This window comes from Heloderma suspectum, chromosome 11 (genome assembly GCF_057233095.1).
Source record: "Heloderma suspectum isolate Gila_16-S chromosome 11, 16-S_ref, whole genome shotgun sequence".
NCBI lineage: Eukaryota > Metazoa > Chordata > Lepidosauria > Squamata > Helodermatidae > Heloderma > Heloderma suspectum.
In genome coordinates, this window is record NC_139468.1 from 32,646,777 (window position 1) to 32,662,157 (window position 15,381).

At 39.7% G+C, this 15,381-nt stretch overlaps 1 protein-coding gene across 6 annotated transcripts in view; it reads right to left on the minus strand.

Annotated features, from left to right (window-relative positions):
- Nucleotides 1-940: 940 nt before the first annotated feature.
- Nucleotides 941-15,381, minus strand: part of ASB7 (ankyrin repeat and SOCS box containing 7) — a 43,167-nt gene continuing 28,726 nt past the window's right edge. For all 6 annotated transcript variants that reach the window (XM_084817360.1, XM_084817364.1, XM_084817365.1 and 3 more), the window contains one exon: nucleotides 941-6,131. In XM_084817360.1, coding sequence (XP_084673486.1) covers nucleotides 5,992-6,131 — 140 coding nt within the window. In that variant the 3' untranslated portion in view covers nucleotides 941-5,991. The remainder of the gene's footprint in view (nucleotides 6,132-15,381) is intronic.

Genomic DNA, 15,381 nt, shown 5'->3' on the forward strand with positions numbered 1-15,381 from the left:
CTCTGGATCATCAATATGGCAATTTCAACTTCTCAGGTCTAGATTTTAATAACTAAATCTAGTGTATTGGCTAAGATGCTGGTTCTCAAGCTTTTTTTCATGGACCTCTTGATAACTGCTAAGTGACTTAGCAGAGCACTGAAAAAAAATTTGTTTTACAATTCAAAGCACATACAGAACTCTTATTCCACTAACTGTAGTCTTGTCTTAGTAATGCAATTGATGTGCCTGCTTTTGTGAGCAAAGTTCTGTGAAATCAGGTGCAATGTTCGTCAGCATTCACCTCAGGTCAGGTTTGGCATCTATACTGCTTCTGTATTTGACATGAGGGCAGCAAGCAATGAAAATCCAGTCATGCACAGGTACGTCCCCTTGTGTAAATGCCCTGGATCTCCGTCAAACAATTAAATGTAGGGCTAAGTACAGATATTCTTGACTGTTCTGCAACCTTTCCACAGTCCACCTAAATGGAGCTCATGGACTACAGTTTGAGAAACTCCAGGCTAGGAGACTAAACAGAACCAGGAAATTCAAATCTTAGCTCAACCATGAGATCACTAAGCAGCTTTCGGCAAACCCACTGTGCTTCAGTCTCAATCCCTCTTCTGCCATACGAGGATAGTTTTCACATACTTTAAAGCAGGGGTGCAAAAAGTGCATCCTGCAGGCCACAAGTGGCCCCCAAGCCCTGTCTAGCAGCCCCCAGCATCTGCTGCCACCAAAAGAAAAATGTGGAAAAATGCTCTAGGAATGGGCTCAATGGTTCCTGCCATAGATGCCTCATTCCTAGAGTGTCCTAGGAAGCTGTTCTCAAAGGTTCTGCCTGCTTCCTAGGACATTCTGACCTTAAAATGGTGGCTTGAGGGATTACTAAAATAGTCAACCAACAAAGCAGCTTGAAGTATGATATATTTTACACAGTTTCCCCCTACCCTCCCAAAACATGTTCAGCTGGTGAACACTTTCCTTTTTTTTTTTTTAGGTACCACGTAAAAGCTGGTTTTGTTTGTTCAAGCCTTTAACAGAATATAATTGCACTGCTTATGACAGGGATAATGTTCTGTAGCTGATTTTAATTGTCTTGTCTAGCATTTTATTTTATTATTAGGTTGTTTTAATTTGCTGTAAGATGCTTTGGAGCTCCTAGAACTGAAACGGCAGGGCATATATCTTTAAAACAAAAAATATGCTAAGTATTATTATTAAATCCTCTACATTCTCCTGTTAACTACATTCTCCTGATAACTAAGAATTAACTTGGCATCAGGGACCAACAACATAACCCTGGGAAGAGAGGTGTGAATGGAATCCATGGAACCACCAATTAGGAGCTCTTAAGGGTATTTAGAGTATGCATGGAAAGAACCCACAAGACCATACCTTTAAAAAGTCAACAAAGATGGAGCAGTTAACTGCAGATCCAAGAGCAACATGGAGAACTAGCTCAGAAGGAAGCCGCCACCGGCTCTGCTGAGCAACCAGCTCCCTTTGGCTCTTCTTCGATTGCCTAGCAGCAGCTTTTCCATCAGACTGCAGATTTTTATTTTTGAAAAAAGAGATGAAGCATATTTAAAAGAATTTGGTAAATTATTTTAATTCAAAATGACCCAACGCAAAACCTTACATTACAAAAGGAAGAACAAAATATGTTACGATATTGCTAACACACAAAGAGCTGTGTGGAAGATAGAATAGCGGGCAAAATGGTGTGTCATCCTTCCCACAGTGAGATTTGCAACATCAACTGACCTTATCAAGTTAGACTTAGATTTCCAATTTCCTTAGTCTACCTTCCACCAAAAACATTACAAGTAGGTGATGAATCCATAGTGAAGGTATCCATCTCAAGCCCTACTGAAATGAATGGAGCTTGCCACAGCACAAGAACCACTAATTTGCTTCATGGGAGTTTTTGTAGGCAAAGTTCGTGGCGGACTGTATTCTCAATCATTTGACCCTGGTGCAAATGAAATGCTAGCACCCTGGAAAACATGATGTGCGAATTGGGACCTAGTCTAGGGAAGTTGGGTTCCCTTCCTCTCTCCCTTCTCCTATTGGGCAGAATTTTTTCCTCCCTTCTGTTAGTAGCTTTAATCATGGTTTAGCATTATACCTGTACTACTGCTAACTGTGGTTAATGCTAAACCAAGATTTCCCTTAACCAGGAATCGAAATGGTTTGTTAATCCTGGTTAACATTGCTGTAGATGTAAAAGTAAGACCGTGTTAAGGCAGGGGGGAAGGAAAACTCATGCTGTGAAAAGGTAGGAAGTATATATTCTTATGGCTGGCTCCTTATTTACAAGCCACCATTTGCAGGGAGACAGAATTACTCCCACACTGGGTCTTATTCCTCTTTGTCCATACAAAGTACCAAATACCAACAAATACGGAATACTGTGTCTTCATGCTGTCCCAAGGATGGCAAAGTTGTTCTTAGCATGAGTAATGAATTAAGCAAGAACAAAAAACAATCCAAACAGAAGCCTTTGGAATTAACAAATATGGTCTCTAATATTGTAAATAGATTAGAAATATGGTAATTAAATAATCTAAAAAAACGCACACTCTGCTGTACATTTATAAACAGAAATATTTACACACTCTGGTTTTGTTTTCAATAGAATGAGGTTTGTGGTTTGCTAATGATCATCATCTTGTCTGTTTCTTTGGTGCATTTGCCAATTTGTGTATGTTTTTCTTTTTAACTTAAAAATATTCAAGAAGTGGTAACAGGGCTGGGATAGATGCTCTTATCTTTCTGGATTAAACCCAAACATTTAATGGAAAATTCCCATCATTTTCTAGCTGTAAAACTAAAATACATCAACATCATTCCCTTCCAATTCTCAGTCCAATAAAGAAGTTATGTTTGCTCAAATAGATGAAAATCTACCACTCTGCTTCATCCTGTTGTACCTGCGTGGAGGTATGCACACAGTACTTTCTGCCCATTGGCCCAATTCAGCGTAATACATAGGCTATGGAATTCCCTCAACGTTACAAAAGAAAAGAGGACAGACTACCCAGTTACATAAAAACTCAAGTGCTTAATTTTCTACAGAACTGGGACTCAAAGTTTCCCCCTTCCCCCATTACCTTAAACTTGGCAATATAGCTTTACTGAAAGGAAGGCTCTCAAAGCGGGTCCAGGGAATTTCAGTTTTATGACCCAATCTGTACTTCATAAAAATGTGTTGATTAAAAATATGGGGAAAACGCAAAAACAAACCTCAAACAAATAAATAAATGGAATTATACATTTCATTAAATAGCACTTTTGTTATCAGCAAGACATTTATATTTTTTTTAAGTCACAGCAGCAAGACAGAATAAAATTCACCTTACAATGGATCCCTGAACCAGTAGACACAACTAGGCTGTTAAGAATGCACTATCACGTCTTCTTTTAACAACGTCAACCAAACTGATTCAGGCCTGCAACTCTATTGTGTCAACTCACCACACTTAAGGACGACTAGCTTCCTCTGGTTTGGGGGCCTTAGATATCAAATAACCTAAAAATCAGAAAAGATTGACCACTGGGGGGCTTTTAACATTTCCTTGAAGATCAAAACTTAATAGTAGCCTTTTAGTTCTGTATCACTAGAAAATAGGGACCTTGTTCTCCATAGATTGCAAAACCCTTGCATTCACTATAGCAACCACATGAAGCACACTTGGCTTGGCTGTGGCTGCAGTTAATGGGGAAAAAATTAACTAGTTGGCCATTCAATTACTATTTTTCAGCAAACATCATACTTTTCTCTGGCTACTACTTAAGTAGAATGGATGCTTGATAAGGGGAAAAAGCCACTAGTCTGTTACCTTATGCTGAGCCATCAATCTGTTGCTTGCATAAAACCAAGGGCTAACAGAGCAAAAAGCCACTCTTGGCTACCACAGTTCCTTGTAAGCCTTTATAGCCACAGGAGTGATGTTTATGAAAATGGGTACTACTACTGCTGTTCTCATGAATTATCAATTAAGAAGCAGAACTGATCTCAAATTACCTGCCTCCTGTCTGCCCTTCAAGAAAGTAGGGGAGGGGCTGTGCTTGAAAACTGGCAACAGTTAAGTGAGAGAGAACAGTATTCCCCTAACATAATCTGTGTTAAATCTGAGATAGAATCAAAAAGCTCCAGGTCTCAAAATCAGAGCAGAACTTGAAAAAGCTACTGAAATATAAGGATGACAACTGCCAGAAACCAGTTTTTGTGATTACCTCAACTCCTATCAAAGAACAGGCTTATCTACAATACCCATAGCAGTCAATGTGATAAATATACCCATGTACCAGTTTCAAGCTAAAAAGCATAAACTGGGTTTTTGCAAGATTTATGCTCAGATGACTATTTCTTTGCTAGTGAGAAAGTCTTATTAGAGTGGGGTCATAATTCTCAGAGACCAAAAGGGGCCAGCACCAATGCTAATTTTGTTATGGGTATGACCAATAATTTATGCTTCAACATAGCTATGGAAGTGAATTGTACACACAGGGTTCACATTCAGATCTGTGAATTCTAGATGACAGTTTTACTCAGATCTCCCTGTAGGCAAGAGGTGTGTGTGCACATGCATGTGCGTGTTCAATTCACATTTGCAGGTATTTTGAGACGCGAGCGATTTTCATATGGTCCATATAGCAAGGTTGAAGCTTGGATCAACCCAAGGTCCTGCTTAATATCAAGCAAGCTGAAAACACAAGAGGAGAGCAAATTATGGAGCTCCTTTTAAAAAGATTAAAAACAAATTGCGAACTCAGAATCTGGTCTTAACAGCACATATTGGCCTCTTGCATGGGAAAAAAGTAAAAAGTGAGCCACAACAGTTCAAATTAGATGTCTTTGAAATTTGGGAGGGGATAACAAAAACAATAAAGCAGCAATTCCAATAGTAACAAACATCACGTTGAGGCCAGAGTAGGAATGTGTGAAAGTCACATGAGTGATGAAGAAAATATAAATTGAAAAAATTATTGTACGTGAAGCACTATATGAAAAACAGGATGTATTTGCTTTGAAATTAGATTTGTTTTTTGTTAATGCTTTTATAGAATTTTTTTTTTCCACAGAGACCACAGAGGCATCTGAGCAGTGTAAAACTTAATTACAAACAGCAATCCATGTACTGGCATCAAAGGAAGGACAAGACATATGGACATCTGAACTACAATAATTATGTTAAAGATCGAACTTGCACTTAAAAAAATAATAATGAAGGTGGCAATGTTTCCAAAGAGTTGCCATGTTTATAGTAAACTCTGAACACCCTAGTTACAAGCCTGAGCCATGATTCTGAGAAAAACTCCATACGGGCAGAAAATTGTGTCCATATGGAATTCAATCAATTGTCAGGACTCCTTATGGGGCATAAGTAGCTGCCCATATTGGTCCTTTGTACGGGAGCAGTGCTAGTGGGTTTAATTCACCAAGCGCTGTTGCTATGCAACCTCTTCATTTCAGAGGGATCTGCCTAGGGTTCTCCACGAATAGAGGAACACAACAGCAGCACCTGGTGGAGTTCTCCCTTGGGTCTCCCGCCTTTATTTTGCTTAGCATTCACTCAGCCATCTCACAGTATTACACATGCTACATGGGGGTGGGGGAAAGGTTCCTTTGAACAAGTGATGTTCCTTCTTCATTCAAATGCTGCAAGTTTAAGTTTTTTAAAATGATGCTTAAAAAACAAAACAAAAACATCCCCTGCAAAAAATTAAACCCAAACCCACAAGTGTAAAGTTGTATAGAAAGCTTGGATTTTGTAAACTTGGACCAAGAAATCAAAAAATTAAGACCTTCTAGCATTTGGTATAAAACACCCCCCCCCCACCGCCCCCACCCAAAGGAATTGTATACCTGCCTTCTGACTTCTCGGAAAAAAGAAAAAATCAGAAATTGCATAGGATATACGTTGTGCAAGGTGACCAGCCTTTGAAAGGTATCTGGAATATAAACTAATCTTGCTTATTGTCCAACTCTTTTGTAAAATGTCAGATGTCATCAAATTTGTGTTTTAAGTAGTCTTTCATGACCTTGGCAATCGGTAGTTCATCAAGTAGTTTGAGGTTTTGAAGGCCTATACACTGGCGGATTTTAATTCGGCATAGATCTTGCAAGTTCCGGGGCTGTCCTAAAAAGGAGACAAAAGAATTAACATATCATTAAAAAGGTCATGAGCAAAAAAGAAGAGAGAGGTGAAACAGACAAGCAGAAGCCCTCTTCCCCTGCACTATGAAATGGAACAAGTAATTGTTTGGACCTAATGGGAAAAATGTTACTTTTCAATCAAGCTGTCTTAAATCAGACTATTAGCAGCAGGTCCCAGGCAGATATTTTACAGCCCTGCAACCTGACAGTCTTTTAAGTGGGGATGGCAAGGAGTGAACCTGGGACCTTTTGCATGCAAACTATGTGCTCTACCACTGAACGTCTGTGCAAAATGTCAAAAAGCAAGTTTAAACTAACCGCACGGTGAGATGAGAGAAGTCAAAGTAGAATTACCAACTCAACCTTAACTATAAACATTTGTTTTTTAGCAGTAATGTATGATAGGATATCCCCTTCATGGATCACTGCCTTGTTGTGGCGAAGGGGCTTGCGTAACTCAGTGAAGCCATAAGCTATGCCGTGCAGGGCCACCCAAGACGGACAGGTCATGGCAGAGAGTTCTGACAAAATGTGGTCCACTGGAGAAGGAAATGGCAACCCACTCCAGTATTCTTGCCAAGAAAACCCCATGGAACGTATCACAAGGCTAAAAGAGATGACGCCGGAAGATGAGCCCCTCAGGTCGGAAGGTGTCCAATATACTACTGGGGAAGAGCAGAGGGTATTTCCAAGTAGCGCCAGAAAGAGTGAAGCGGCTGGGCCAAAGCCGAAAGGACACTCAGCTGTGGATGTGTCTGGTGGTGAAAAGAAAATCCGATGCTGTAAAGAACAATATTGTTTAGGAACCTGGAATGTCAGATCAATGAATCAAGGTAAGCTGGAGGTGGTCAAACATGAGATGGCAAGATTGAACATCGACAGCTTGGGAATCAGCGAACTCAAATGGACAGGCATGGGCGAATTTAATTCAGGTGACCATCATATCTACTATTGTGGGCAAGAATCCCTTAGAAGAAATGGAGTAGCACTCATCGTCAACAAAAGGGTGGGAAAAGCAGTACTGGGGTACAATCTTAAAAATGATAGAATGATCTCAGTACGAATCCAAGGCAAACCATTCAACATCACAGTAATTCAAGTCTATGCCCCAACCACTGAGGCCGAAGAAGCTGAGGTTGATCGGTTCTATGAAGACCTACAACACCTTCTAGAACTAACACCAAAAAAAGATGTCCTCTTCATCATAGGGGATTGGAATGCTAAAGTAGGAAGTCAAGAAATCACCGGGATAACAGGCAGGCATGGCCTTGGTGTACAAAATGAAGCAGGACAAAAGCTAATAGAGTTTTGCCAAGAGAACATGCTGATCATAGCAAACACTCTTTTCCAACAGCACAAGAGGCGACTCTACACATGGACGTCACCAGATGGTCAATATCGAAATCAGATTGATTATGTCCTTTGCAACCAAAGATGGAGAAGCTCCATACAGTCAGTAAAAACAAGACCTGGAGCTGACTGTGGCTCAGATCATGAGCTGCTTGTTGCAAAATTTCGGCTGAAACTGAAGAACGTAGGGAAAGCCACTAAACCATTCAGGTATGACCTCAATCATATCCCTGATGAATATACAGTGGAGGTGAGGAATAGATTTCAGGGATTAGACCTGATAGACAGAGTGCCTGAGGAACTATGGACGGAGGTCCGTAACATTGTTCAGGAGGCAGCAACGAAATCCATCCCAAAGAAAAAGAAATGCAAGAAAGCAAAGTGGCTGTCTGATGAGGCTTTACAAGTAGCTGATGAAAGAAGGGAAGCGAAAAGCAAGGGAGAAAGGGGAAGATATACCCAACTGAATGCAGAGTTCCAGAGAATAGCAAGGAGAGACAAGAAGGCCTTCTTAAATGAACAATGCAAAGAAATCGAGGAAAACAACAGAATGGGAAAGACTAGAGATCTCTTCAAGAAAATTGGAGATCTCAAGGGAACGTTTTGTGCAAAGACGGGCATGATAAAGGACAAAGAAGGCAGGGACCTAACAGAAGCAGATGAGATTAAGAAGAGGTGGCAAGAATACACAGAAGAACTATACAGGAAAGATCTGAATGTCCCTGATAGCCATGATAGTGCAGTCACTGAACTTGAGCCGGACATCCTAGAGAGTGAAGTCAAGTGGGCCTTAGGAAGCATTAGTAACAACAACGCTAGCGGAGATGACAGTATTCCAGCCGAGCTATTTAAAATCCTAAAAGATGATGCTGTTAAAGTGCTGCATTCAATATGCCAACAAATCTGGAACACTCAACAGTGGCCACAAGACTGGAAAAGGTCAGTTTACATTCCAATTCCAAAGAAGGGCAACGCCAAAGAGTGTTCAAACTACCGCACAATTGCGCTCATTTCACATGCCAGCAAGGTGATGCTCAAAATCCTACAAGCTAGGCTTCAGCAGTATGCGAACCGAGAACTACCGGAAGTACAAGCTGGGTTTAGAAGAGGCAGAGGAACTAGAGATCAAATCGCCAACATTCGCTGCATCATGGAGAAAGCAAGAGAATTCCAGAAAAACGTTTATTTCTGCTTCATTGACTACGCTAAAGCCTTTGATTGTGTGGATCACAACAAACTGTGGCAAATTCTGAAAGTGATGGGAGTACCAGACCACCTTACCTGTCTCCTGAGAAACCTGTACGAGGGTCAAGAAGCAACAGTAAGAACCAGACATGGAACAACCGATTGGTTCAAAATTGGGAAAGGAGTACGACAAGGCTGCATATTGTCACCCTGCTTATTTAACTTATATGCAGAGTACATCATGAGAAATGCCGGGTTGGATGAATCAGAGGTCGGAACTAAGATTGCTGGGAGAATTATCAACAACCTCCGATATGCAGACGATACCACCCTAATGGCAGAAAGCGAAGAGGATCTAAAGAGCCTCTTGTTGAGGGTGAAAGAGGAGAGTTTAAAAGCTGGTTTGAAACTCAACATTAAAAAAACTAAGATCATGGCATCTGGCCCCATCACTTCCTGGCATATAGAAGGGGAAGAAATGGAAGCAGTGACAGATTTTACTTTCTTGGGCTCCAAGATCACCGCAGACGGTGACTGTAGCCATGAAATTAAAAGACGCTTGCTCCTTGGGAGGAAAGCTATGGCAAACCTAGACAGCATAGTAAGAAGCAGAGACATCACCTTGCCGACAAAGGTCCGTCTAATCAAAGCTATGGTTTTCCCAGTAGTAATGTATGGCTGTGAGAGCTGGACTATAAGGAAGGCTGAGCGCCGAAGAATTGATGCTTTCGAACTGTGGTGCTGGAGAAGACTCTTACGAGTCCCCTGGACTGCAAGGAGGTCAAATCAGTCCATCCTAAAGGAAATCAACCCTGAGTGCTCATTGGAAGGACAGATAATGAAGCTGAAGCTCCAATATTTTGACCACCTAATGCGAAGAGAAAACTCCCTGGAAAAGACCCTGATGCTGGGAAAGACTGAAGGCAAAAGAAGAAGGGGACGGCAGAGGATGAGATGGCTAGATAGCATCACGGATGCAATGAATATGAACTTGAGCACGCTCCGGGAGAGAGCGCAGGACAGGAAGGCCTGGCGTGCTATGGTCCATGGGGTCACGAAGAGTCGGACACGACTGAACAACAACAACAATGATAGGATATATACTTTACAGGGTATGCCCAAAACTTGGTGCACATTGGCTTTCATATGTGAAGCCTGATTCCCAGGTATATTTTATGAATGTTCAAAAACAGCTGTACATTATCTCATTTTTTGGACATACACCAGTGAATGCTGTCAACCACAATTTAGGTCACTTTCAATAGAGTGCCCTTGCAGTTTTCAGACATTCACAACATTTGCCTGAGATTGTCATGCCAGCATTTACAAAAGATCATCAAAAGATGAATATTCACTGTAATCTATAGAAAACACACAGCCTCCATATCTGCAACAGAACACAACGAAAACTCTTTTAAGAAAATGGAAAGATGGATGGGAAGTCAATCCACACTTAAGACCGAATCCCTCAAGAGCTGATTATTAAGCTTCTTGACATTTTCCCCTGATAAGCTGAAGAGCATTTCCTGGGAATGTGCTAATAATGGGCATTTCCAGTGTTAAGCACTAGTTGCCACAACCATTGGCTCTTGGTGTCTAGAACACTTACTCATTCTTGGTTGCATCTGAATGAAAAAGGGAGGGGGGAAGGATTATAGACCAACACCAGTGAACCTCCATTTGGCACATGTAAAATGTTATTAGTCATCTGGCAAAAACGAGGCAAGTAAAGAAGGTGATGAGTTAAGCTCTGCCTAATGATTATTAAGAGATAGTAAGTGTAGAGTCTTTGCCAAATTTGGAAAGATCTTTGGGTTTGCATTGAAACGGAGATTAGGCAAAACAATTAAAAGGCTTCCAAAGGCAGCATCTTGCTCCCAGAAATATCATGGTATCAAAACAAATTCCATTTGTCATTCTCTGCCTGCTTTTAATGGTGGCTCATTTTTGAAACATCAGATGTAAGGAAGGCTTTCATTAGTAAGTTTTATTCCACGATTAAAAAGTATTAACCAGAAGGTTTTCAGTTGTTTTGGTATAGCCAATGGTTAAAAAGCCTACTGTCAACTTAAACTAATTTAAACAAAAATATAGAAACATATCCAAACGACATATGCTCAGTGATAGCAATGTTACTTCAAAGTTGTTCTTAGTTTTGTACGCCGCCTAGAGTGGCCGGGTAGCCGGCCAGATGGGCGGTTAATAAATCTAATAAATAAAGTGATAGAATATAGGAGATTCTGAGTCAAGTGCCCTAAAGAGCACAGCAGCTGTCAGGTAAGCCAGCAACATTTTCTGGGATAGCAGGTGTGAAGCAGGGCACAACAAGATCTATTTCTTGTGTGGACCACCTGCAGAGACTCACTTTCAAGTACTGCGCTATTTAAGAATTATGTATGGCCGAAGACCACACAACAGGCATGCACCATGGGTGCTGTATAAGGACAATGCTGAAGGGCTCAGCCTTCTAGCCTTGCCACTCGATGAAGACAGCAGCAAGGCCAGGGTATTACAAAAGTTTGGAACTTTAAACAATATTACTTGGCAGTTATTTAGAAGTGTATTTTGAAAAAATTAATTGGAATTTATTGGGCAATTGATTTGTTTGCTGGTTTTGTGACTTAATTTCTCAACAGATAAGGAATTTATTGGAATATCAATGTTCTTTTTATATGGAATTGTAAAATATGAATTATAGTAAATACAGAGTAGTGCCATATAGTATTTAGAGGAGGGAGTTTGTTTACAAATTGTATAAGATTTACTGTAGAACTATGAGCATTTTCTCTTTGTTTTCTAGAATTTACTTGGAATATGGGAGATGCACAATATTTATTTAATTAATTTCTATACTGCCCAATAGCCGAAGCTTTTTGGACAGTTCACAAAAATTTAAAATTAAAAAATTAAATATATATGAGATGTTATTAAAAATAACATGAATACCATTTAAGGAAGAATGAAATAAAAACAAACTAACTTTTGATATTGATTCTATGTTTGAGCTGCACGCAATGGGGAGAATAACTTGAAAATCTATAGTTGAGGTTGTCCTTAATGTATGGGGGAGTGCTTGATTATATGTTGTTTAGATACTTTTGAGGATATGGCTCCCTAAAAACGCAGTAAAAATAATCAGGTGAGGATGAGACCTCCCAAGTTGTCTCCCAGTGGACACAGTTAAAAATATTTTTACAAAGGAATTCAGACTACTAGAAGACTGACAACAAAAAAAGATAAATTGGAAGGATGTGGTAAGAAATGAGAAGAGCTAGACAAAAAAGTTAGGTAAACAGCTTTAATGACTAAAGCAGAAATGTGTTAAAATAACTTTTGAGAGCTTGATAAATTGGATAGCTGGGTTCAAAAAGGGAATGATTTTGAGAGATTAACTGCTGATGGTGAGCGGTACATGGAGGATGCACCTGACTCCTGCCAGCCACATTTCACAGCACTAGCCAAGTCGGTTTGCATGCCACTTGCTGTTCCCAATGGGAAAACAAGCGGCACGCAAACCCAAGGAGGGTTTGCTCCGCCCAGGCCTTCCTCAGCCAGCGAAGTCCAGCCAGCTTGGCTTTACCTGCCCCACACTGACCTAATGGGGGAAGATGGATTGCAGAAGAAGCAGTTGTGGCCGAGGTGCCAGGTGGATTGTCCACCTGGCACCTAAGCTGTGACAGCTTCGCTGTTCATGGGGCTTCCCTGACTGAGAAAGCCTGTACACAGCAAAGCCTGGATGCTGACCAGGATCCTCCATCCAGTGCTTCAGAAAATGTCAGGTGGGCAGAGCCACCAGACATCATATGGCACATGGGATCATTTGACCACCCACCCCAAAGTAGTTCTGAATCTTGCCTTAGAGGTTTTTTATAATTATTAAAATTATTTATTATTAAATTTATTAATCACCCATCTGGCTGGTCACCCAGCCACTCTGGGCGATGTACAACGTACAATAAAACAGTTTAAAACAATAAAATTCTACAATAAAAACATTTTCTAAAATACCCTAACCCACCCCAAATGCCTGCCTGAACAACCACGTTTGTAATGCACGACGGAAGCTCATTAAAGAGAGGGCATGGCGGAGTTCCCTAGGGAGGGAGTTCCACAGAATGGGGGCCACCACAGAAAAGGCCCTCTCCCTCATCCCCACCAGTCTAGCTGTCCTGGCTGATGGGACAGAGAGAAGGCCATCCGAAGCTGATCTTGTTAAGCAGCCTGTCTGGTGCTGCTGGAGGCGTTCCTTAAGATAGGCTGGGCCGGAACCATATAGGGTTTTAAAGGTCAAAACCAACACCTTGAATTTGGCCCAGAAAACAATTGGTAACCAGTTCAGTTTTAAGAAATAATTGTTTTTAATAAATTTAAAAAAAACATTAATTTTGTGACTGAAAATTTTGGAATGGGGAACAAAGATAGTAGCCTTTCCCAAAGTAAGTAAAGATACTTCTATGACATCTTATAAACCAACATCCTTGATTAATTAGGAATTTGAGATATAGACAATCGTGTTAGCAGAAAGACTTAATAGAGTAATAAGAATACATACTGACAAACATCACTTTGGTTTTGTTAGAGGAAAAGCACTTAAGTAGAATTAAAAAATTAATGTGATTGATAATGTTAAGAATTCTGGGGAGACAGGAACATTGCTGTGACTAGACACTGAAAAACGGTTTTGTGATAAGTTCAAATGTCCCTAATGTACAAAGTGTGCTTAAAGAGTTTAATTTTGGTCCATTTCTTATCAATGAATAGATGTAATCTATACTATACTATATTATACTTACTGCAAGAGTTTCTACATTTCCTTTCAGATTTTAATCTTTCAAAGGGCATGAGACAAGGTTGTCCCTTTGTCTCCCTTACTATTTGTGCTTTCATGGAACCGCTGGCAAAAGCATTTAGGAAACACAAACATGTTCAGTTAAAAACAAAAGATTCAAAAGTCCTGTAGTATGCAGACAATATACTTATCTTAAAATCCTCAAAGAAATCAATAATATTTAGTGTCAAAATATTGAAAGATTTTACAAATGTTTCTTGGTTGGATCAAGATTTAGGCACGTGCAACTGGGCTGACAGAAGTTGACTTCTACTGCAATTAAGTATCTTGGTATTTGGATGTCTGGAAATGTGGAGATTATACAGATTAACCTCCAGAAATTATATGATATGGAAATGAAAGCTCTTAAACTGGTGATCTATGTTAAATTTAATATGAATGTGATGGAAGTCTACAGTTAAAATGATTAATATTCCTTCTACAATTTAGATATTAAGATTCCTTTGACAATGGAAAAAACTAGATTAAGGACATGACAAGTATTTGCACTGGTTTTATTGGGGTGGGGATGGGGGAAGAAGCAGGAGTGTATTGGCTCCATTACAAAATCCTTGGAAAGGTCCGTTTACCAGATTTCTTGATGTATTATGATGCGTGCAGGATTGCTAATACATGGGAATAGTTGGATTTGGGCTGGATTAGAAGAGTAACAGCAACTTGGAGGTTATCCAGCTTTACAAGACATTTTACGGTACTACACCAATGAAGATCTTATTATACCCACACCTGTGATGTGTGCAATGTATGCAATACAGGTGAGAGACAGGGTTAAACTTAGACTGGTACTATCTCCATATATGTGTAATGAAAATATAATGAATAAATGAATTAGAAAGAGATATTAATAGATATGACTTAATGGGAGGCCCATGATTTGTATGTACAGAATTCTTTCTTTAAAATACTATGTTGTTCTATTCTTTGAATCAGTACTTACTCATATTCCCAAAAGGTATAATTTCTTTTTTCCAATTTAGAAATTCTATTATTGCTTTAATTAGAAAACATGGTTTGATCGTCGACTTGGAGAAATTGTGTGTATCTGTTAAAAGGGGTTATTTGGTAAAATACATATTCAGTTTCAGTTTAGTAGATCCTTGACATATCAGCTGATATGAGATGAAGAATTCGGTATAGTAATCTAAGGTTGTTGAGAGGATGAAGGGGAAGGGACAAACTATGCACATGATTAAAATCTCCTTGAACATGAATGGGATAAAAATGCAACACTGAGATACAGTGGATTACTGTTTCTAGACATGATATTAGACAAATATACTGGAGAACACATTGGCTTCATAACTTCTTTAGGCATGCACTGGGACCATAATACACACCTGCACAGCTACCCTTACACTAAAGAGGCTTATGTCAATATGAATTTGTGCTAAAAAATGACCCTGCAAGGCAGCCCTCAGCCTGCATATTCTCTCATCATGGATGATAAAACCAAGTAATTCCAGAATACAGAAATCAGCGGTGCTGTTTTCTTAATGGCTGTTTGCCATTAAGTTTGATTTTGAAAAGGTTTTGCAGTTTTAAGAAAAATAAAATGTGGGAGTTACAAGCATAAGATTTATTCACCTTTAGAAGCAAGTTCCCATACTTCGCCTTGACATAAATGCTCCCATAGTAATCATTTTTTAAAATCATGAATAGCAGCCAGCTTTCTACCTTTCAACATTTTTCTGCTTGTGGGCAAGAACAGTGGGAGTAGAAATTCCAGAAACTTAAGAGACACATTTACAGAAATCCTAGTTAGAGGATCTCTTTTAATCACCAATTTCTCATGCTTCATTAACCAAATCTGGCCATCTTCCAGAAAATATAAGCAGATTTCTAGGACTGT